General features: G+C 38.6%; 1 protein-coding gene across 6 annotated transcripts in view; it reads right to left on the reverse strand.

Moving 5' to 3' along the window:
• Nucleotides 1–22,426, reverse strand: part of myripb (myosin VIIA and Rab interacting protein b) — a 129,980-nt gene that overhangs the window by 96,834 nt on the left and 10,720 nt on the right. For 2 of the 6 annotated variants that reach the window (XM_079361127.1, XM_079361124.1), the window contains exons 1-2: nucleotides 16,380–16,680; nucleotides 6,642–6,850 (exon numbers count right to left, since the gene is read on the reverse strand). In XM_079361127.1, the coding sequence (XP_079217253.1) occupies nucleotides 6,642–6,751 (110 nt within the window). In that variant the 5' untranslated portion in view covers nucleotides 6,752–6,850; nucleotides 16,380–16,680. Of the gene's footprint in view, nucleotides 1–6,641; nucleotides 6,851–16,379; nucleotides 16,681–22,426 lie in introns of those variants that run through there. The other 4 variants (XM_079361125.1, XM_079361126.1, XM_079361129.1 and 1 more) reach the window with 3 other exon arrangements.

Consider the following 22,426-nt stretch of genomic DNA (forward strand, 5'->3'; position numbering starts at 1 on the left):
GGAGGGAGGTGAGGAGATCAGTCACATAAAGCTGTTTCAGTGTTAAGCCCTCGATGTGTGTGCAGTTCCTCTTTACAGAGAAACAGCCTGGGCTGTTTCATGTGAAAGGACGTCACATGTTAACATAGGACCCAACACTGGATTATGACACAGAATAAACACCTTGGACACCGAGAAGAAAGGAATTATACGTCTGTTTAACACAATGGAGCCATTCAGCCACCCACAAAGCTCTGCTTGAATAGTTACATGGTTTCAGGATTTACTCTCTTAAAAAGAGACAAGTTAAGGTCAAGAGTTCACGAGTCTGGGGAAACGGCTTCATTAAAGAAACACATCATTTAACAAATACTCTAATAGGAATATTCCACAATATTCCACAGGGAGTGTTTATTTTATGAGGGACGACAGTGAAATCTGAGCTGTTAAAGGACACGACCCAAGGCATAAAAGTCGAAGTCAAAAGCTTGTACCTTTGTACCATGTTTAGCGCTGCGTCAATGGGGATGTCGTCCGTGCTCTCTGTTTTATTATATTAATATATTAATCAACATGATTCCACAGCTGTTTGTGCCCAGACTGGGAAATCATACTTCTTCATACGTCTGTCTGTGCGTCTTCTCTGGACGATAAATACAGGAGGAAATAGGTCAGTTTTATCCGTGACAGAGCAACATCCTCTGCCGCTTTTCTAGCCTCTGAGTGACTTCTGCTCCCAGTGCCTTTCTGCCTGTCACATTAAGACAAGTACGAAGAAAACAACCTCCAACAAAGAAAAACAGAAGGAAAAGGTTAAATACAGTTAGAGCTGATGTTTAACTCCGAGACAAGAAACGTGCCCGAATGGAAATTAAACAATGAGCCCATCCAATAAAACATCACCAGTTGGTTTAATTAAAACTACAAAGATGAAAGATCAAAAGATTGGTCAAATCTAAGTTGAAACTGGTAAAGAAGATGTATGTGGTGGCTGCTAAGCCTCACTAGCCTGAACACAACTTCAGTAAAAAAAAAAAAAAAAAACTTTTTAAAAAAAACTTTACTGCTTTATTGAAACTGCTGCTGAAAAAAAGGCACCATTCTGCAGCAGGAACTTCTCAGCACAAAGAAATAGAGAAAGATTACAATGGAGAGCTCAGTCGCACAACATGACAAATAATTGAGATTTTTCATGGAGCATTGTTCAGTTCTTTTTTTTTTTTGTATTATGCAACACACAAAGAAAACCAAAGTAGAGCATCGTTAAAAAGAAAGGAAGACTTGATGAAGCTGCAAGAGAAAATCCTCACAGCTACAGTAATGGCCTCCGTACAAGAACTAGTCAAAAACATGTGTAAAATGGATCTTTCCTTCCAAGGAGAGCAAATTGCCCCATAAGAGTAGATAGAGTTCTGGTCATCTTCTCAGCACTCACACTGAGACAGTGGTTGGTAGCTTTTTCTATCTATAATAATTTCCTAGTCTGGCTCCCATGGGAGAGCTGCTGCTGATTGTTAAGTGGGCCCACGTCTGTGATCCCCTGAGCTCCCCGCTGCTCATTAATGAGCCTCTACAGTTGGATGGCCACTGAGCCAGCGGAGGCCAGAGGTCGAGCTGCTCACCTGCTCTAATTGGCTGAATCACAGTCGCACTCTTTAGCAGAAGTGAATCCAGTCTGCATATGGAGGTTACTAAAGGTTTGTTTTTACAAAGCCCTTTTTTGAAAACAAAGTTAAACAGTGCTTTACGGATAAATCTATCAGCTAAAACACATATAGGATGCAACTAAAGAGATCAGATGCTTTGTAAAAAATAAAAGACAACCAACACTTTGTTCTGTATGACATCTAATAATCTCAAAGTTAAAAAAAATTATAAAATAAGAAGACCGCACTGGTAGACAGGTAAGGTCTCCCTTTCACAAGAATTTGAGCAGCAGAAATGACTCACCTCAGGATTCAATGTGGACACAACACTATAAAAATGCAGTCACCTGTTGTTTATCTGAACTATAACTACTACCTTGATACGTTTTGTTTGGGCGAACTCTAACTGGAAGTCATAGGCTACCTTTTTTTGTAAATAAACTGAATTATGTTTAATGTCACAGATTCTTTCATAAATGCATTGTGTATGTTAGAAGTCCAAGTAGACCAGCTTATTACATCCTATATTCTCAAATCATGAGACATTTACTGTTACAACCAACAACTTTCAACACACATGGGCTGCTTAACGCACTTTAAAAAATCTCTCTGCGAAAGATGTTTATATTAACAATGTGCTTCCTGCCTTTTAATAACAAAAGAATAAAAATTGTCCACCATTTATAGCTTAAGAACAGCAGATGTATATGATCTTTGAAGTAGTTTGTACGTAAAAAAAATAGTCAAAATGATAATAAAGGTCTTGTATATACGCAAAAGTGTTTGCTCTAAATCTGGTGGAACTATGATGTTTAGTGAACCTGAGACAACAGAGGTGGTTGTCTCACAGGCCTTTTTCAGAGTACAAAAAAATCCCAGGCGTCACTAATAACGCATGGCTCCGTCACATGTAAGTCATGAGAGTCTCTGTGTGAGACAGCATGTATAACAGTAGGACCCTGGAATTCAAGCAGCTTAAATGAATTATTTATAAACTAATCCATTATTTAAACCTGTGCTTCAGCTACTGTGTATAAAAAAAGTTTTATTACTGGCAATGAAGTCTGTATGGAGGTTAATCAAGCAATCAAGCCCCGTCTACACACCTCTACATAGAAGTGGTCTAATCAGCAACTTCTGTAAAAACACCTGTGTGGGTGCAGGATCATTATCAGTGAAATTGGTGGAAATGGGAGTTGTTTGGTAAAACTACATTATCTGAAATCATGGGCGTCTCTGTTGCAATGCAATATGAATAAAATACAGTCAATAATGCTGACCCTTTGTTTTAACTTCCTTTAAAATAAACCAGTTGTTAAATTTGGTCGGACTACTATGTATTCCTTAAAGTGGTGCATCACCAGCGTATAAAGATATTTAAATACCAACCCTTGATACCTCAGAGGTAGCAGTAAAGACTTTTCAGCTGCAAGGCATTGTTGTGAAGGTGTTTGATGGACAAGGGATAGAGTCAGGTAGTTTTTGTCTTGGTTACCATTTTTTTTTTTTTTATCCAATCGTAAAAAGAAATCCCCTTGAAAATAGTTTCCCTTTAATTATGTTAATCATCAGTTTTACCTCAGCAAACAAATATCTGATTCATTTGATTGGAGCCTAACTTGAATTAAGAAAATATATAGCATGCACCACACTAAAGCCTTTACTGCAAATATCAATGTTTTCTTGTTTTTATATCGTCATGTTCAAACTGAAGTGACTTATTCAGTGATAAAACCATGACAGTGCAGAAAGATCATAAAGTAGCTGCAGTCGCCAACTTTCAAACTTTAGGTCAACTAAAAACAGCACAGATGGTCTCTCTGAGGGCTCTAAGCTGTATGCATCATCGCATCAACATATTTATTAGAGTTCAGTATTTATGAGACAGAAGGTAATATCAGTTAAGTGTTTGAGTGTTTCTTATTATTTAGCATGGAAGAAAATTAAAATGGAGCATTCACAGGCAGCTGAGGCTTACAAACTGTCCAATGAATCCTTCAGTGGGGTAATTTACAGCTCTGCAGAGCTGACGTCAGTCAAGGTAGATAAACAAACGTCAGCCATGCATGGTAGGGAGAAACCCACTGGGAGAAGGCTATCTGTAGAAACACTCAACCACCATCTGCTTTAAGCTTTCATATTCCTATTCATGTGCTGTAAACTGTCATCTCATATGAAAACCCAGATGGGTTCTATTTTAATTTTGTAACATGAAAGGTTGCATCAACACTGAAAGGTATAAAATGCTGTATTTGTAAAGTAGCTGTAGCTGTATTGTCAGAGGTGGGCAACACATATGGACTTCTACTTTAATCAGATTCAGTAAAGATAATTAAGTAAAATACAATTCATAAGACAACATCAGGAGGCTTCTGGAGCCAGAGGCAGACCAAGGTCACATCCTTGTTCTTGGGATAAATTGAATGATTGAATGATCTTTTGCATTTTATTAGGGTCTGGGTTTTGATTAAAATCCTCAAAGTAAGGATAAATTCAGACTCTACAGAGATTATTTTTCATGTGCTCTGGTTGAAAACAAAGAAAAACCCTGTTTGTTAATCAAAGTACCTCGCTTAAGTGTAACTTTGAAATGGAGACTGTATGATCCTTTAATTGTATTTGTTTATATTTCTGCAATCAAACCTGTGGACACTATATGTCACATTCTCACACACATTCACACATCAAAGGCAATGTCTGAGCATAGCCGGAGCTGGGGATCGAACCACTGACCTTCCAATTTGTAAAAATTTTTCCACTGAGCACCAGAAAAACAAATGACATATTTCCATTTCCTAATCTGCCACTTTCTACAGCACCTGTGTATTTTATTTGTATATGATCCACAGGTCATTCAGTGTCACTATCAAAGACAACAGCTCAAAATGCCGCAGAGCCTCCCATTGAGGTGTATGTAGCAAATGTTTGCTAAAGCACAATTGTCTGTTAAAACATTACTATACTTAAATTAGAATCGGAGTATTTCACTGAACAAAATGAAGGAGTTAATTGATGTTTGTGCTGAGAGAGTCAGGAAATAATGCTGCTCAGGGAGCTGACTATAAGAATCAATAACATCTAACCGTAAAAACAAATGGAAATTTCTAGGAGTCAGATTTGAGGTGGATAATACATCAGCCTTTAGCTGCATAAGCTATTTCCACTATCAGTTAGCATATATACTTTGCTTTTAAAAGATCTTACAAGTCATAAAAAAGCCCCCAAAATAGACCTTCTGCCCTATAGGTATCTGCCTGGTACTGCTTCATCATTGATCTGCTGGTGTTTCTGCAGTAAACAGCAGTAATAACAGCCTGAGAGGCATAACTTATTTTTGATCATTCATGACAGTGTGGTGGGAGAACATTTTACAGCCCAGTAATTTGGAAATTTACTATCTTTGCTTTGAACTGATTCTGGGAAAATAAGAGTTAAAGCAGCGCAGACCAACGCCTGCTTTCTGGTTTGTGAAGCAACTCTACCGTGCCCCTTCAGAGTACAGCTCGGATATTAAAGCGCTCTAAGTAAAGTGGCCTAATCAGCCGTGGCATGCACTGGAGAACACAAAAATGCTGAGGAGCGACGTTTCAAATCTGAAGAAAGACATCAAATCTCTCAAATCAGAAAAGCTGATACAGATGCCTGGTGGGTACTCAAAGGTACATATTTGTGTTTACCAAATTGCAGGCTTCGCACTTTAAACATATTTTGGATTTTGTTTTCCGGAGCTTTAATACTGAGACTCACCCCTGTACTTCTGCTGAAACAACACAAAGCTGCCACGTTGATTTGACCACACGTTTGAGAGCCAAATCCCCGTGGAGGGCTGTCACTACCCAACTGAATCCCCTCTGACTGCAGACTGTCACAGAGAGACGATAGAGGGATGGGTGACAGGAGGCGAGAAGGAAGAGCAGACCAGCGCTTGTCAAATGTTAACTAAGAAGCTGTGACACTGGTGCAGAGCTTCAAGGCACGGACCGGCTGACCCCCACAGACCTGACAACACAGGACCAGAATGTACAAGACAAGCCTCTTCCTCCTCACAGCCTCCAACTCAGCCTTTATTAACCACACTGCTGGAAATAACTGCAGCTTCAATTATTAGAAAGTGAAAAAAAGCACAAGGCTTTATAAGTAAAGGGCATGGTTTGGATTATAGTGCAAACCACGCAACAAAAGTTGGGTTTTTTTATGAATGGTTGGCTAAAAAATTCTATTCAAACAGGAAATAGAATAAATCATCTCTAAATAAGCTCTTAAAACAGAGATAGGTTTCATCAAACATGAAGTATTTAAGAAGATTTACAGCTATTTTCTGAGTTTCTCAAAGCAGCATGAAGCTTGAAGTATCAACAGCTCTAAATTATGACATATTAGCATCAAGACAACTGGTTGGATCCCACAGTCTTAGTCCCCATAAAAATAAAGAATTAAGGATTTTCCTTTTTCATTATCTGAGTGGGTTTTTTTTATCAAAACAACTGTATTTTCTCCTCCTGTTTCAAACATCTCATCCTGCACTCAAAAGGAGTTTGCTAATTTTTCAACAGATCAAAAAGCTTTGACAAAGCAAACAAACCAGTCAGAGTCATTCTTATGCTATGCCCACCTCCTATCTTGTGATTAGTTGTATCCTGTTTTAGTAGAAAATACATTACAACACAGTGGTTAGATAATATTATTACTATTATTACAGTCCTACAGTAATTATGCAGCATGGATTCTTACTGGCCTTGCTTAACCTTGCAACAGGCAGTGCTTTTATTCCATTATTTTAGTGCTAAAATGAGTGTAAAGCAGTATGGGTTTATGGGGATGTAAAGGGGAAAATTAACCCCCAACATGTTTCCTTTATGTCTTTCACTTGAGCCAGCTATTCACTCCTATGTCTGGTAATTTCTGCTCACGGGAAAATAACATCTCTTCTCACCAGCTTCTCTAAAATCATGCTGAATGTGTTGTACAAACTTTTAAGTACGGAAAAAAGGAACCAGCAGGGGAATCCCTTCTCACCTCAGCCTATCCTCCTCCTTCTTTCTCAACTTCATGTCGCGTTGGACCACTTTCAAGACATGCTCTGCCTCATCGTCCGTCAGTCCTGACAGGTCCAGCTTCCTGCCCATCTTTCCTGACCTCGCCACGCTGAGCTGCTGCTTCTGGTCCAAAAGAGGAGGACAAGGAGGGGCACAAGCACTGCTCGGGGGGACGAGGCTGGGACGACCCTGGAGACAGAGGGATGGAGAAATTAAAAAATGGTGTCAGTAGATGTGTGGAATAAAATGATTTTTTTGGAGCTGAATAACGCCTAACATGTTCTCAACGCATCTACTAAAGGCTGACAATAGTTGGGTCTCTGACAAAGAGTAAATATATATATATATATCAAAGTTATATTCTTACAACAGTAGACCTAACACAAAAACCCAGAATAAAAGTTCACTCAAAAGGCACATTCCCTGCATGCAACAATGCTGCAACACTTTCTTTTATGACTTATGAACAAAATAAATTGTGGCGCTGGTTGCTGGACTCTGACCTCTAAGCTAGTGAAGATTGGATAAAGCCTTGCTTTCAAAGCAGACTGTAGTGGTTGGAAAAATCTTTTGGTTTCTTTTTACAGTTTCAGGTCAGTACTATTATGATTCTTGTTTTACCACTGGAAGAAAGGAAAACATTTTTTTCCAAAGCTATGAAACGGTTACCAACATCTTTATAAGTCTTATACAACAAAGATACTAAAGGCTTGTGGGTTTGTTGTAAAAGTGTAGATCTGAAGTAGCAACCAAAACTCAAGTTGCAGTTTGGACATTTCTGCATGTGCAATTTGCTTTGAAAGAATATGGCCAAATGAAAGAGATGTGCTTGGTATTAGACAATGATAGTATACACCACTGCAACTACTAAGGTTCTCATAGTTGCATCTGTTAAAATCCAGTTAACACAGTGTTAATTGTATGAACAAAAGCCACAACCTCAAGGAGCAATGGAATGCAAAATTAAGTAATTAGGATTATTAATGACCACAAAATCTGATCACTACTGCCAACAAATAGCAAACAAGGCATTGGGTGTTGTGTTCACCTAACATGAACTTGATTAATTGATGATGAACAAAATCAATGCATCTGCAACTAAACTTTTCCTCGTTTGGTAAAGACTTTAATTTCCATTTGGCTGCATTAACCTCAGTATTAAAACTGATGTAAACACCACCACCATCATTACTGTCTCCATAGTAATGGGTTTCTGCTAATCGCACTAAGTGTATTTTACCCACAGTGTGTGGCTTCACTGCAGCATTTATTATATTTACATGCTAAATTCACCTGCTAACATGTCCACATTGCTTGGTGTTAGATGGAAAGTAAACTGTTGAACAACATATTTCCCTTCTCTAATCCCATATGTTTCAGCAGTGGTTAGTTTTCAGTTAATTAGTCAAACTGAAAACAATTGCAACCCACAGAAAAAGTAAGCCGCAACCTAAAGTCCTTTATCACTGATTGCTGGCTACATGACAAGTACGGAAAAGTAGGACGACTCTCCAGAAGCTATATGATAGCCCATAGGTTCTGAGATTGTCCTCAGGGAGACATAAGGCTGCTGTTTTCTAACATAGTCAAACTATAAAAGTCTGTAACTGTGACGCAAGAGTATCTCAACTTGCAATCACGCTGTGCAACTCAACTTTAACCATAACCCCTTGACATTTGTGTGATAAAATCTCACCCCGACAACAACATGCACAGTTGGAATTTATCCGTGAAGAACACAGTCTGTCTAATATTGAACTTGCAGGCTTTTCTTTACATTGAGTGGCCTTTAATGTGGCATGGTTAGTGTAAGTCCTAATGTCCGACATTAGAGAAATCTTTGCATGGGTCTGTCAATCCAATTAGAGTTAAAGACAAAAATGAGACCTCACAAAGTTTAAGATTCGTTAACATATGTACAAATCTGACATTCTTAAGAAAAAGCTGTCAATAGTTGGAGAAAGGTTGATAAAGAGTTGAGATTGATAGCAGGCCGAGGGACGACAAACAGAGGAGAACAGCAGTGTCAAATGTGGAGATGGAAAGAAGGATAAGGAAAAAGAAGATGAGAGTGTAGAAGGCCAAACAATTATGTCTATCCTATTATTGGCCAATAGCTTTATTGACAGAGCCCCTCTTCTCTCGCTTATTATTTAATTCATTCCTGCAGTTCACTTCGAAGGCCAGAACCAACAAAGACTGTTGTTGAACTGAACGACTAAACTGGCACAAATATTTGTGTTTATGTTCAAATGTATTCAGCAATACGTTTCCAACATTTGTTGATGTGACTCTCAGCTGCATTTATTCCAGCATTATCTATCACCACTGAATGTCCTGAAGCTATGAAATAGAAACCTTCGCTCAATTGTCTAAAATTGAGTGGTTGTCAGTTTAAATAAAAGCTTATTGGAAAGTAGAAAAAATGCTGTTCATCGTCTTATTTTATCCTTGGAGATAGCTCCATCAGATGCTTTTATGAGTCATCTGTATAAGTAGGAATATATAATCCACAAGGACAAACACCACACACACACACACACACACACACACACACACACACACACACACACACACACACACACACACACACACACACACGCATGCATAAGCACACACAAATTGCGAGAAAGAGCTTTTGACAAATTCTCCGATCAGATCTCTGTCTCAAACATCTTGGATCACATGTATACAGACAGTCAGAATTTGCTGTGTTACAAAGCCAAATTACAAATAGATGTTCAAGACTATATTTCCTAAACAAGTGCTTGAAAAAGAAAGTTTTGTAACTTCCCATAAACCCAAAGTCTTCTTCAATCAGTATTGCTTTTTGACGGGCATTGGTTAACAAAAACAAAACGCAGTAAGTGAATGATACTACATATCAGGCCTTGTTAATTTCAAAAAGCGCTTAAACTATTGAAAATATCTGGTATTTTTTGTTACGGAGGTGGACAATATTGACACACATTGCTAAAAATGTAAAATAAAGTATTTTGGCAAATCTAACAATATGATAATGTCCATTAGATCTTTATGTTATTTATGAAGTCGTATAAAGTAGTTCAACTCAGACTCTTATTCTTGACTTGAAACCACCAAGGTGTCCTCCCTTATTATACAGTGGAAATGCCTGAAGCAAAGCAAGAAAGGAGGTGAAGTTTCCCTGATAACAATGCATATGTGTCGAGTCCATGAACGCACATCAGCACCTTCCCAGCCCTTTAGCAGTCAAACAGAGACTAAAATTAGCTTCAGCTCTGTAACTTATGACAACAACAGCCACGAATGGCTGCTCTAACGTATTTGTCTTCAGTTCTTGTTAGGCTCCTAATGTATAGAAAAAGATTAATGGACCATTACTGTGTGGCCATTATTGTATAGCCACAAGGGAGGGCAATTATTCAGACCTTCTTTTTATAGTGAGTGGTGTCAAGGACGGGGATGGAGCATCATTTACGACTGTGAGAGTATCCGCCTCTCTTGCTCTTGTGTTGCACATACTGTATGCACAGCTAATCTATTTTCACTTTTCAATTTAAAATAGACGCACACTCATGCAAGTACACAAACACAATCATATACACACAAGGCAAGAACCACACTTCTTTTGCATTGTCACCATACTGTGGAAACACCATCACACTCTCAATAACAGCACCATGAACAATAAGTGTGTATATAGTGCGAAAGAGTGTCTGACAGGCACAAACTAAAGAAGGAACAAAGGGAAGATTTTGGTTCATTCACTCAGTGGACTCTGTAAAGAGAGGTTTTGGTCCACTCTGGTCCTCTTTCAAAGGCCTATCTTTTAAGTAGTTCTTGTGACTGTATTGAGAACCATTTGCAAACAGTCAGAACATTAGCAGAAAAAAAATGCAGAAAAAGAGAGACAGTGTGAACAACCGTGTGCTGTTTCAGCAATTTAACCAACTCTAATGACGCAACAATTTTACATTGTCAAGCCCCCATCGTTAAAATTCTGATTTGCTGCACTAAATGTGCATGGCACTATAACCCTGGATCATTTGGAGAAAAAAAATGCATTTATGGTCTGATCCTAGATGGCCAACATAAGACATAAGCCAATATACTAAATGCTTGGAGAAATGACGTTTGTTTGAATGCACAGAAACAGATGATATATACAAGATTAAAATTACTTCAATATAAATGGTTAACATGAATGTATATAGCTCCTGTCAAACTTCATCATATATCGACTAATATTTCAAATGTTTGTACTAGATCTGTAGTGAGAAGGGAACTCTTATTCACTGTCTATGAAAATGTCCAAAGATTCAGGACTTTTGAGAGGATGTTGTTAAATGTTTTTCAGAGGTTTTGAAAACAATAATGCCCTTGAATGTCAAACTCTATGTGTTTGGAATTTATCTGGAGGACTTCACACAAACTCACAAACAGACTTCTGGACTTTGGACTTCTACAAGCCAGAAGAGCTATTGCACTATGTTGGAAAAGCGTATAGAGGCTCCAACATTGAGAATGTGGATAAGGGAACTTTCAGATTGTATTGGTTTGGAGAGACTAACATACATTGCAAAAGGCAAACGGGGAGACATGGTCCAGCTCTGGGAACCATATATGAACATTGTAGAAGCCAGGAATGGCGGCTTCACCTGAACAGACATTTTAAAGGTGAAGAGAATATATTATTTTATTCATTTGGTATTTGTAAGAACTTTATTTCTTTACTTAAAAATGTGTGCAAGTGTGAGTAGTTTAATGTGTGTAATGTTCGGATAAATTATGTACGTGTTCATGATCTGAAAACCGGTTTGTTTGTGTTTAGGTTATAAAAACAAAACACCAATAAAAATATCGTGGAAAAAAAAACTGCATGGCACTTACGGTACAGTTAAGTTCAGAGAAAAATTTTGGCCATGACAAATAGTGTAGGGAACAAAAATACATGGGGGGGAATAGATAAAAAGGACTTCAATAAGGCAATCATTATAGTAAGGTAGACGGGCAACATTTATGTTGCGCTTTTTTAGTCTCATCAAGCCCTGACAGCACTTTACAATCACATAGCACATCCATCCTTTCACAAACATTTGTCACAAAGCCTTTTAAAGAAATTTGGGGTGCAATGTTTTGCCCAAGAATACTTCAACATGCAGACTATAGGGGCAACTCGTAAAACTGGCCATACTGATAAGAAGACTCACTCCATCTTTTGTGGTTCTTAACAATACCATAACTAATAACAACATTATCCATTTCATTTGGATTTGAACTGTCACGGATATCTAGTGTAGTGGTTGCCCATTCATAAAAACACTGTTTTTTTTGTGTGTAGACTTGTGGAAGTTAAGCCTGAGACAACTCATGTCCCCCAGATTATGTTAAACTCTATATCGAGGGAATTATTAGGATTTCAATGATTTTGACTTGCTATGTGAAACTACAGATAGGCACCATATGTCACATGGTTGGAAGTTATCACATAAAATGCCTTTTTCCATGAGGTGAAACACATGAAGCAAAGAAAAAGAAAATGTGTTCACTACCGTCACATTTTGACCAGCTTACCTGTGTAACACTGTCAGCTTACACAACCAACACAATCAGACTGACACACAGTGCTCAGAGAGAGAGAGAGAGAGAGAGAGAGAGAGAGAGAGAGAGAGAGAGAGAGAGAGAGAGAGAGAGAGAGAGAGAGAGAGAGAGAGAGAGAGAGAGAGAGAGAGAGAGAGAGAGAGAGAGAGAGAGAGAGAGAGAGAGAGAGAGAGAGAGAGAGAGAGAGAGAGAGAGAGAGAGAGAGAGAGAGAGGGCCTTTTTCAAATCAGCCGCTACACCCTCTCCCTACTCAGTACTGCTCAGTTTGCACGTCCACGTGGAGGATCCGACAAATTAAGTCTGTACCAAACCAGTTAGCGGGGAGTGGTAGTGGGTTATAAAACCCTCCATCAGCAAGTCTGCACTGATGTCGGATCACGTGTAACGCATGTTGCATCTGGTCGTAACGGAAGAAGCAACCTATACTTACCTGTAAGTTTCATGCAAGTGATTGTACAAACACGGCTCCAACTAAGATCAACATTCAATACTGTCATACAGACGTTAACAACTTCACATGTTATATTGTACTATGGATCAGATAGGCTTACTCTTCTTTCTTCCTTCAGTTGCGCTGTTTATTTATGAACTGTTTTATATTTAGGCCTACAGGGACTGTTGCAGAAACTAAAGAATATTAGACCATGTTGCAGACAACTGCTCACTTTTCATATTTATGTTATTTTTCTACTTTTGATGTTTTGTAAAATCTCAATAAAAAATTAATTTAGGCTAATAATAAACGTTTTGCTGCTCTGATGTCCATCATATGCTTGTCTGTGCATTCATTTAATACAACCTGTTGTATGAAAATACAATAAATTAACTAAACATTTCATTATTAACTACAAAAAATACAGGTTAATGTATAAAAAAGTCATTCATGCAAGATGCCACTGAGAAACCATGGTAACACACAGTTCCTGTTTCTACCTGACAAAGTGAAGTTTTCCCAAAGTCTGCTGCTTTAGTTCTATACCTTGATGAAGGGGACTTCATTCAGCTGCGAGTGTGACTCCGCCACGAAAGGGGAAGGTTGTAAGTGGCTGGTATAAAAAAGACCCAGAGAGAGAGAGAGAGAGAGAGAGAGAGAGAGAGAGAGAGAGGATGGCTTTAGAGGGAAAATAGGTCAAACTAATGCTTCTCTCTGATGAATGAATGGAAACGTGAATTTTCCCCAAAGGACACCCTGTGCGCATCAATCAACCACTTCCTGAATGAAAAATATGTTCACACAGATTCTAAGTCATTCCAAATAAATCAAATAAATCAGCACATCCTACATGGAGCTGCAGAGCACTTGTCTATCACCTCAGAGAGTATAAGCAGAGGATTGGCGAGCTGAGGACGAGGCCCTGTTGGAGCACTAAAAGGGCAGGTGCAGTCAAGCGCTAAATGAACTGCTTGTTTTAGACACTCTCCATTGGATCAGTGTTTCGTCACAGCCAGAGGGGAAGGAGATTGAGAACAAGTTCACTGAAATGACTATTTGGACTAAAGGTGACTACAGTGAATGGACTTTACAGACCTATATAAAGCCAGTTATAGTCTTCTGAGGCATTCAAGATTGTGAACTGTGTGCTGGAGATTGTCTTTGACTGTGCATGTAATCTGTGTAAATAGCTAACAGTAACTCCTTAAAAATCCAAGCCTTTCCATACCTCTCTGCTCATTTGTCTTCTCAACATCCACATGGCAGCATAAACATAGGTTTTTGTGGTGTCTGTGGATATATACCAGTAACTGTCACAGTGACATTGAGAGGGGAGAACAGAAGCAACAAGACCAATGGCTCTTGGAGCAAAAGAGCACAAGAGCATAACTGCATGTCAGCCTCAAATTTCTATTCATCCAAATGCTCCACAGTCAGACTGGCTGTATAATAAGTCCAGCACATAGTGTGAACAGCCCTGTCAGTGCTCAAGAATTGATGAAAACCAGGGGAACTCATTTGTACTTAACATCTAAGATGGAAGAGCTTGAGAAGTGGTTAAAAACACAGAAAGTACGCAACTGTGAATGAGTTAGAGCGGTTAGTGCAAGTCATAGAGCCAGGATAATGTGATTTTTGTAACCTAAAATATTTGCAACCAATAGGAGCCATACACAAAAAAAACAAGAACAACACAACATGAATCAAACTACATGTTACCGAATGTTCAATGCAGAAAAAAAGAAAATGTACATTAAAACAAATGTGTGGAAAAAAGTTTTAAAAATAATCAAAAAACCTTCACTATCCATATTTTAGTCCCCACAAAAAAAGTATCTGTGGATTTACATCATACTTCAGCGATTCTATTTAATTAAAAGATGTAAGATAATTACCCACCATATTACAATAGCTGTAGCTAATGGTAATACAAGGCATATGACAGTGATACTTGGCTTTCAGCTCACAAGGGTAATTTTTATAGTATTGATGCTGTTTGAGACAGTCCCCTCCAAAGTGTCCTCTACAAAGTTCCTCATGCTGAAATTCCCACTTTGTGACTGACATCGACTGAGACTCTTGCATGTTTTTTTCTTAAACAGAAAGTGACACGGTCCATCACAAGATCATCAATTCACCGAAACAGTTTGTAACTCATCTGACTCCAAAAACGTTGGAAGTTCATTAGGTTTGCTCCTATTCATTGAACCAATGAAATGGCATCGCAGGAAGCCATTGTCAACAGTCATCATCACTGTCTACAATGTCCTTACATAAATTTAACAATAATATTCTATTTAATAGCCACAGTACATTTGCTGCATCACAAACCTAGTTGTATGTGGTAGAACCCACATCTTTAAGCAAAGGGTAAACGGTTGCAAGTGATATGAAGAAAGTTTTTTGGGGGTAATAAAAATAAAAACTAAGTAACATTTCAAAAAGTAAAACTATGTTCATTTGATTAATAACACAACATATTTTAATTGTCACTAAAGTAATTTAATCAATTTCCTCTGATTTAAAAAGTAAAATAATTGACCAAACATGCCAATAATAATGTTGTTTTTTGTTTGTCCCTTATTAGAAATGCAAATGTGCATAACAATTCTTAAGTAAACCTCAGATAATGCTATTTTTAGACCTGTTAATGTGCTTTGTTTGTCATAACTGCTGAAGACACTGTTTCATAACAAAATCCTCAATGGAGGCTCAGTATGAGAATGAGCCCCTTTATTGTTTGTGATTTAGTTGACATCAACCTGCTGTATAACATCCAGCTTTTCCTGGACAGTTATCACTGTATGCAGAGCAAATTTAGGAAGCTGGCAAGGTGAGAATATTGTAGCTGAATTGTGAACACACACGCACAGATGCAAACTAATTTTAACCTCAAGTGTTAAAACAGATGCTAATTGAGTATTGCTCTGAGTCATTTTGCAGGTAAAAAAAAAAAGCTGGAGCAAAACAAAAGACTATAAGAAAAGCTGGTAAACCTGTCTGAGTGATCTCCAATTTTCCGTGAATGAACTGAATAAATTGCTCAGAATAACAGACACTGATTCATCGTGAATGGGAGTGGCCTACAGTACATGTGTCCCTCATCTCTCAACAGGTGACAACCAACAAACAAAACAACAGGACTAAACCAGCCCATACCCCAACTCAGGGGACTGCCAAATCAGGATTTTCAGCTTACATTACTTTAAGGCTTTTTTCTGCAAAGATGGCTCTGAGATCATTTCTAATAGCTCCTGCTTATGAAACCAAAACGTGTAAAAGATACATGGCGATTGATTATGCTGTGCACCTTATGATGTTCCCTTTCAGCACTCTACACAGTAGCCAGCTTTGAGGCAAATTTACCTGATCCCGTCCACCTAACATCCCGCAGAAATGCTGCATTTTCGTTATTTGAAAACTAGCACCTGTTAGTGCCATACTGCCACCTCAGCTGACTGACTGCATGGTCACATCTGTAGCACCTATACGTGGTCAGTGAGTCTGGTGGCTCGCAGATAACGCAAGAAGGACGCAGAAAACGCGCGTTATCATATTAAGGTATGCAAGCATGCAGCGAGCCTCTTAATCAAACATCTATGAGACACCTGACTCAGAAGGCTCGTGTTTCTTTAATTCCTGCTCATCACAACAGCCTCACATTCACACATTCGCAGTGAGTTGATGTTAAGAATCACTTACACAAGATCAGTGGGTGCCGGATGACCGCCAGTGACAGCCTCTTTCACGTTATCCCAGATAATTACAAAAAAAAAGACGCCTCAGCAAGTGTAAACTTCCGCGACACCTGTCTGTGCCCCTGGTTACTTTTGGCTTGTCTGCCCCTGTGGTGAGTCGGTTTAATAATTTTCCGCCAAAGCAGTAGACGCAGGCACAGCTGAATGGGCGATCACGAGGTTTGTATTACACAGAGGAAGGAAGAGATGGAGGAGGGAGGGGAGGGGAGGGCGCGCAATGAGCAAGGTGAGGGATTGTCACCCAACATTCAGTCTTCCTGTGTTCATGGAGACACGAAGCTTGGTGTCAGGATTGACCTTTAGGGTGGGGGGCAAAAATAGATTAGTCGGTTTTTGTGCTTGGCTAAACAAATATCTAATCCAATATTTTTCTTCTGGCACCTGGGAATCCTGCACTCCAATTTGGCAGAGGAGGAGGAGGAGGAGGAAGGGAAGGAGGAGGAACTGTGTTGGCTGGCTGCTCCATTCATAAAGCTAGTCACAGTGCAATTACCCTCAGTGAGAGAGAGAGATGAAGGCGTAATTTATTCCGAAATGAGGCCTATCGCTCATCCTCACATGTTTTTCTGCAAGTGTTTTATTCCCTTACTGCTAAATCCTAAAAATATATCCGTTACAAATTCAGGAATTCTTTAATTTAATTGGGAACTAGGAAATTGGGTTGTCAAATGATTCAAATTTAAATCATGATAGTAAATTAATCACATTTGTTTCAATACAAAATTACTTCGAATTTAAAAACAACGATTGTTCTGCTTTAATTGAAAAAAAAATGTCTTAAGCTGAGGATAATTTACTTGCTGTTTAAATGTATCCCTATTTTTATTTTTGAAATAAAGTTGGACCTTCTGGTCAATCAATGTTACAGCTTTAACTTAACAGAAAATGGAACTACTAACGATAAAATAACCAAATAAAATCAGTGAAAAGAAAGTGTAAACTGTTATGAGGTTGATGACTTCTGGCTCCCAAACTGACAAGGAGTTTTAAAAGGGAAATGAGCCATTCAAATCTGCAGCAGTGTTGTCCTTTTAAATGTGATTACAGGGAGATGCTGCAGAGGCTTATCTATGGTGAGCCTAAAGGGGTTAAATACAGTATGCTGAAAAGTCAGAGGGCCATCATAATGGTAAAACTACACTACAACAGCTGATGGCAGCTTTCCATGAATGCCTAGCTACATGAGCTAGGAGGCATGTTAGCTAGCTTTTTGTTCTATCATACTAAGAATGAATGCCTTTTCTACTTTATAGTCTAACATGACCAAACAGTAGGATTCAGCCACTTCCCAGCCAATATGTTGTCTATTCAGTAGCTAAATGTGAACATTAACTGTTGTCTAGATGTTGCTAACGGGTTATCAAATCGGTTGAGTTGAGAGTCTATTATAAACTCGAGGGTAACAGATGTGCACCTTGATTCTATACGCGTTACTCTCCAGTGGACTTTGAGTAATTACTGTGAATGCTCTGGTGTGCTCTGTGCATTTATTAGTAGTCTGTGACATGCTGTCTCCTCCTTCCCCGCCAGGACAGCACCCTCTGTGTTCTTAGACCTCAGGGTTTATAAATGACCACTGGTTATGCTTCAAACTGAGTACGCCAATCAGGGGCAGAAAAGGGCCCCAAGTACGGCAAGCAACAAGTGAGGCAATGTATTAAAGGGAAGGTGGAAATAGAAAGGGGTAATTAAATGACTCTTTGTGAGTAAAATATGAGGATTAGAGTGTGACCGTGTGAAGATGCTTCGTGGCATGACTCTCACGGTCAGTGCAGAGACTCTGATTTGATATGATTTTCACCTTTCATGTCTTTTCAATGACTGATTCATCAAAGTGGCCATACAATGTTTATAGCTTAAGAAAAAAAGTTGCATTATACATTATCAAACCATGTGAGTTTCCCACGTAGAGCATGCATCCAAAGAAAAATGGCCTCAATGTGAATTATGACAATTGCAAAAATTTCACTTGCATCTTTTAACTTCATCCCCGTCCTGAAAGAAGATCTTAACATTTAACTTTTTCTCTGAAACACCTTCGCTGATACTTGTACCTGTAAACAAATCATTAATTTTCTTCACCTCTTATTTGAAAATGAGTAAATATTTGAGCTAAAAATTTTGCCAACAAAGTTTAGATTTGAATTTGCCTTTAATGCTATACAATCCCATCTTAAATTAGCCTAGTGTATAAATATAAGGGCCTGGCAATTATTACTAAAAGGTCACAGACTGGGATTATTTAAATCTTCAAATTGAGCTAGTGTGACTGCACACATAGCAAATGTTAAGTGGTCCATGGAGATTTAAATGACACGTCTGGCCTGGTAAACTGAAGTTTTACTTGCTTTGTTGGCAAGATCAATTTAAGTGGTGGAAACAACGACACATTCACTCTGCTACAGCTACCAACCCACAAAAAAAGCAACACAGGGAAAATGCAAAAGTTATGGTTTAACGAAGACCTAAATGGGTGGTCTCAAGGCAAATGAGTAAAAAAAAAAAAGGAAAATGGAGAAGCTGTCAGGATAGAAGTGGGAGAAACTTGAAGATAATCGACTCTACCAACCGACCAATAGTACACTCCCACTCATCTATTGTAGGTCAATAAGTAGCTCCTGTGTAGACTATGGGGTCATTTTAGGGTTTTACGTCAGCAATCCTCTGGTCATAAGCATATTTCTGCAACTCTAAAGCACCTGCTGGTCACATAAACGTATGTGTGAGTAAAGCCTATTAAAGGATACGTGCCTCAGTAAAGCTGCTGTTTATACTTTATGCTCTGCTGCTGAGTCACTTGCGGTATGAAATGTATTTTCCTTTTTTGGACCTGAGCTAAATAAATACATAATCTTTCTCTTTGTTACATACTCTCATATTTCCCACAACGCTGCATACACTGGGTACATTGTCTACATTTCTTCCGAGGGGGGTTTTATTGTTAAGAGAGTATGTTCATTTGCACAATTAAATAACCCCATTAAGCTCACAAGTTGAAACAAAAGGAATATTTACACAGCCATCCCCTGTAGATACAGTGTGAAAATACAATCAACAGGTCAGTGAAGCAAGATTTAAAAGTCTTTCAGCGGCTTGAAAAAGGTGGTGCATGGAAGTCCTGAAAACCTCGGCTTTATGATTGCCAAAGGAGAATTTTTAGAGTGACTAAGGAGAGCAAAGCATTCTGGTCCTTCTATCCCTGTCACATGCTGGTGTTTTAGTGTTCTTGTAAGCACACGTGCTGGTATTGTCTGCTCTGACATTCACTGTTTTTGTGTGGTTGGAAACAGATTACAGCTTTAAAGCTTGAATGCTGGCATTTCAGATCCCTTCTCTCGAAGGGCTTCACTGCACACTATAATATCCTGTCCTTCAACCAAATGTCAACCTTCAAAACTGTATAAATCATCAAAGAATCTTACCTCTATGTTAGAAGCTGAGAAGAGGTGATTCATGGATGTTTTGATAAGAAATATATAAAAGGGAATATTTTTACAGTTTGTGTTCATTTAATCAATGCAAGCAGGTGACATTAATATTAATGCAAATAACTTAAACAGGGCCTCGTAATGACAAGGCATGCAAACCTCATCCACTAGGGGGCCTCCTACCTGTCCTTCTGTCACTATGAACAATTGTCATTATTAAACTCACTGAAAGTTTCAGTCATTATTGTGTTACATGAATCCACATCCAACACAAACCACAACATTTCCCTGAAGCTGAGTATATTATTTGAGTTTCAAACATTTCCATTTTTTTATGTAAGAAAGTATTTAAGACATAGCCATAAAAATAACACTGGTGTCTATTATTATTCGGTACAATTATTGTACAAAACAAGTTGTGGCTGGTTTAGCAGCCGCACACAGAGACGTCACAGTGGTGTCTCTGTGAGCAGGTGTGTCAGATGCACTTCCCTTCGACAGCAGGATTTTACCTGTGATCAACATTGAGTCACTCTCCAGTGATCCATGATCTACACTGACAACTCACATAAGCCATCCTTTGTCTCCACCTGGTAGCAGAAAATGTGCCCACCTCTTCTTCGGTTGACGATTCTATTTCCTTGGATTCTCCAGGGGAAGGTTTTCAAGACCGGACCACTTCCTCTGAATCACTTCTGATAGAAAATGTGCAACTGATCAGATGGATTTTGTCCTTATTTAAAGTCAGCTTTTATTGAATGAATGTTACCATCAAGGAATATTACATTTTAATCATTGTTCAAATGCAGCTTTATTATACTTAAGATAAGAGGGCTCTTTCTCGAGTCTTCCAATGCAATAAAAACTTTAACACACACAAACGTTCTATCTTGAAAGCCAGAAAATGAGCAAATGTTACGACCTTTATGGGTAACATTGCCCCTATAATCCAAAAAGCTCACATGCAGACATACAAACAGCAGGGAAATACAGGCCTCTCCTGTGTAGAATTACATGTGATTACCCCATAAAATGCAATTGCGCATAAACCAGATCTTTATAAGCCCATTCAGGATATTCAACTCTTTAATTTGATAACAATTAGTAAAATACATGACTTGAAATAATTGCTGCAAATTATTTAAAGCCCGGTATACCAGACTTCAGAATCAGAGTATTGATTTTGGATTACAGCTCCTCCTTTTAATCCCACAATAAAGTGTGTTAAATCCTCAGCTGTATACCTACTAATGCCAAAATGAGCAACACATTTCCCTCCTAACCACAGCCGGTTTGCTCAGCTTGACGTTGCTTACTTCCATTCCATTTAAACATACATCTTCTTGTGGTTTGCCAGAAACGAGGTGGAGGTGAAGCCTCTGCCTACTCAGCATGACTAATTGTCCATAAGTGGCAATTCCAGTGATGGAAACAAAGCATCACAAACAGAGTGAGTCACACCATGCATTGTGCTGTAATTCACTGTGAGAATTAAATGCATGTATAAATGTAAACAGCATTTTACAGATTTCATGTATTAAGTTATATGTGTATTTATTTGTATGTTTTATATTCGATTTGAGATGTGCAGAATCCCCTCAGTGGATCGGGATTCATTGGCAGAAGAGAGCCGTAAAGCTATTTCCCCTGTTAAAGCTAATAAACAAGAGATGATTCTCCAGTGGTTTGAGTAATGAGTCAAAACAGGAGCTGAAGAAAATAACACATATAATAGAAAAACAACTGTCTTACCTCCTGGATATACTTTGCACAAACTCAGCCATGCCTGTTATTGCTGGATTTTGCCAGTTTGCTCAGGTGTTGCAGGATACCTTCAGAGCAGATGTCCATTAAAACAAAATTTGCATTTAAACCCAAACAAGTGAACAACAATTCAATGCATGATTAAGGCAGGTCATGGTTAAGTAAAATCTCCAGACAAAAGGTCAGATGTTCCTGTGAGGAGAGTTTGCTTGTAGCTGTAAAGTATTTTCTTGTGTTTCTTTCCATGTACAGTTCAAAGTCTCTCCCAGTAAGTGTGATACTTTTAGACTCCAGTAGCCCTTTAGGAATTATTTTCCCTTCCAGTGTTTAGAAACCACAACATATTGACAGTCTGGTCAGTCTCCTTTCTTCCAGACTATATTAGTCACACAGCTCCGGAAGCCTGCAACCCCCCCTACTTCTCTTTATTTCACAAATGTGCATGAGTGAGAGTAAATTTGCCAGCTACTCCAACTCCCCAGTCTGTCTGCCAATAGTTTCCTGCAGCCAAGTTTAGCCACAGCTGTTTACAAAAGAGGTGTTTTTGTTGCTAGCCACCCTGCTCTGTGAGATATTTCCTAATAGCTCTGAGATTTAGCAACACTTATAACACAAACCACTGAGGAAGGAACACCTAAGTAAGGAATCTCTAAAAAGACACGCATCCATACTGTACATTAATTGACTCCATTTTTCTATGATAACGAGCCATTTCCAGTTGTTTTCTCAAGAAGTCATGTTATTTATCTTGTGTCACTTATATTATTGCGAAAACACAGAACAAAAATAAAAATAGACT

Source organism: Symphodus melops (assembly GCF_947650265.1).
Source record: "Symphodus melops genome assembly, chromosome: 14".
Taxonomy (NCBI): domain Eukaryota; kingdom Metazoa; phylum Chordata; class Actinopteri; order Labriformes; family Labridae; genus Symphodus; species Symphodus melops.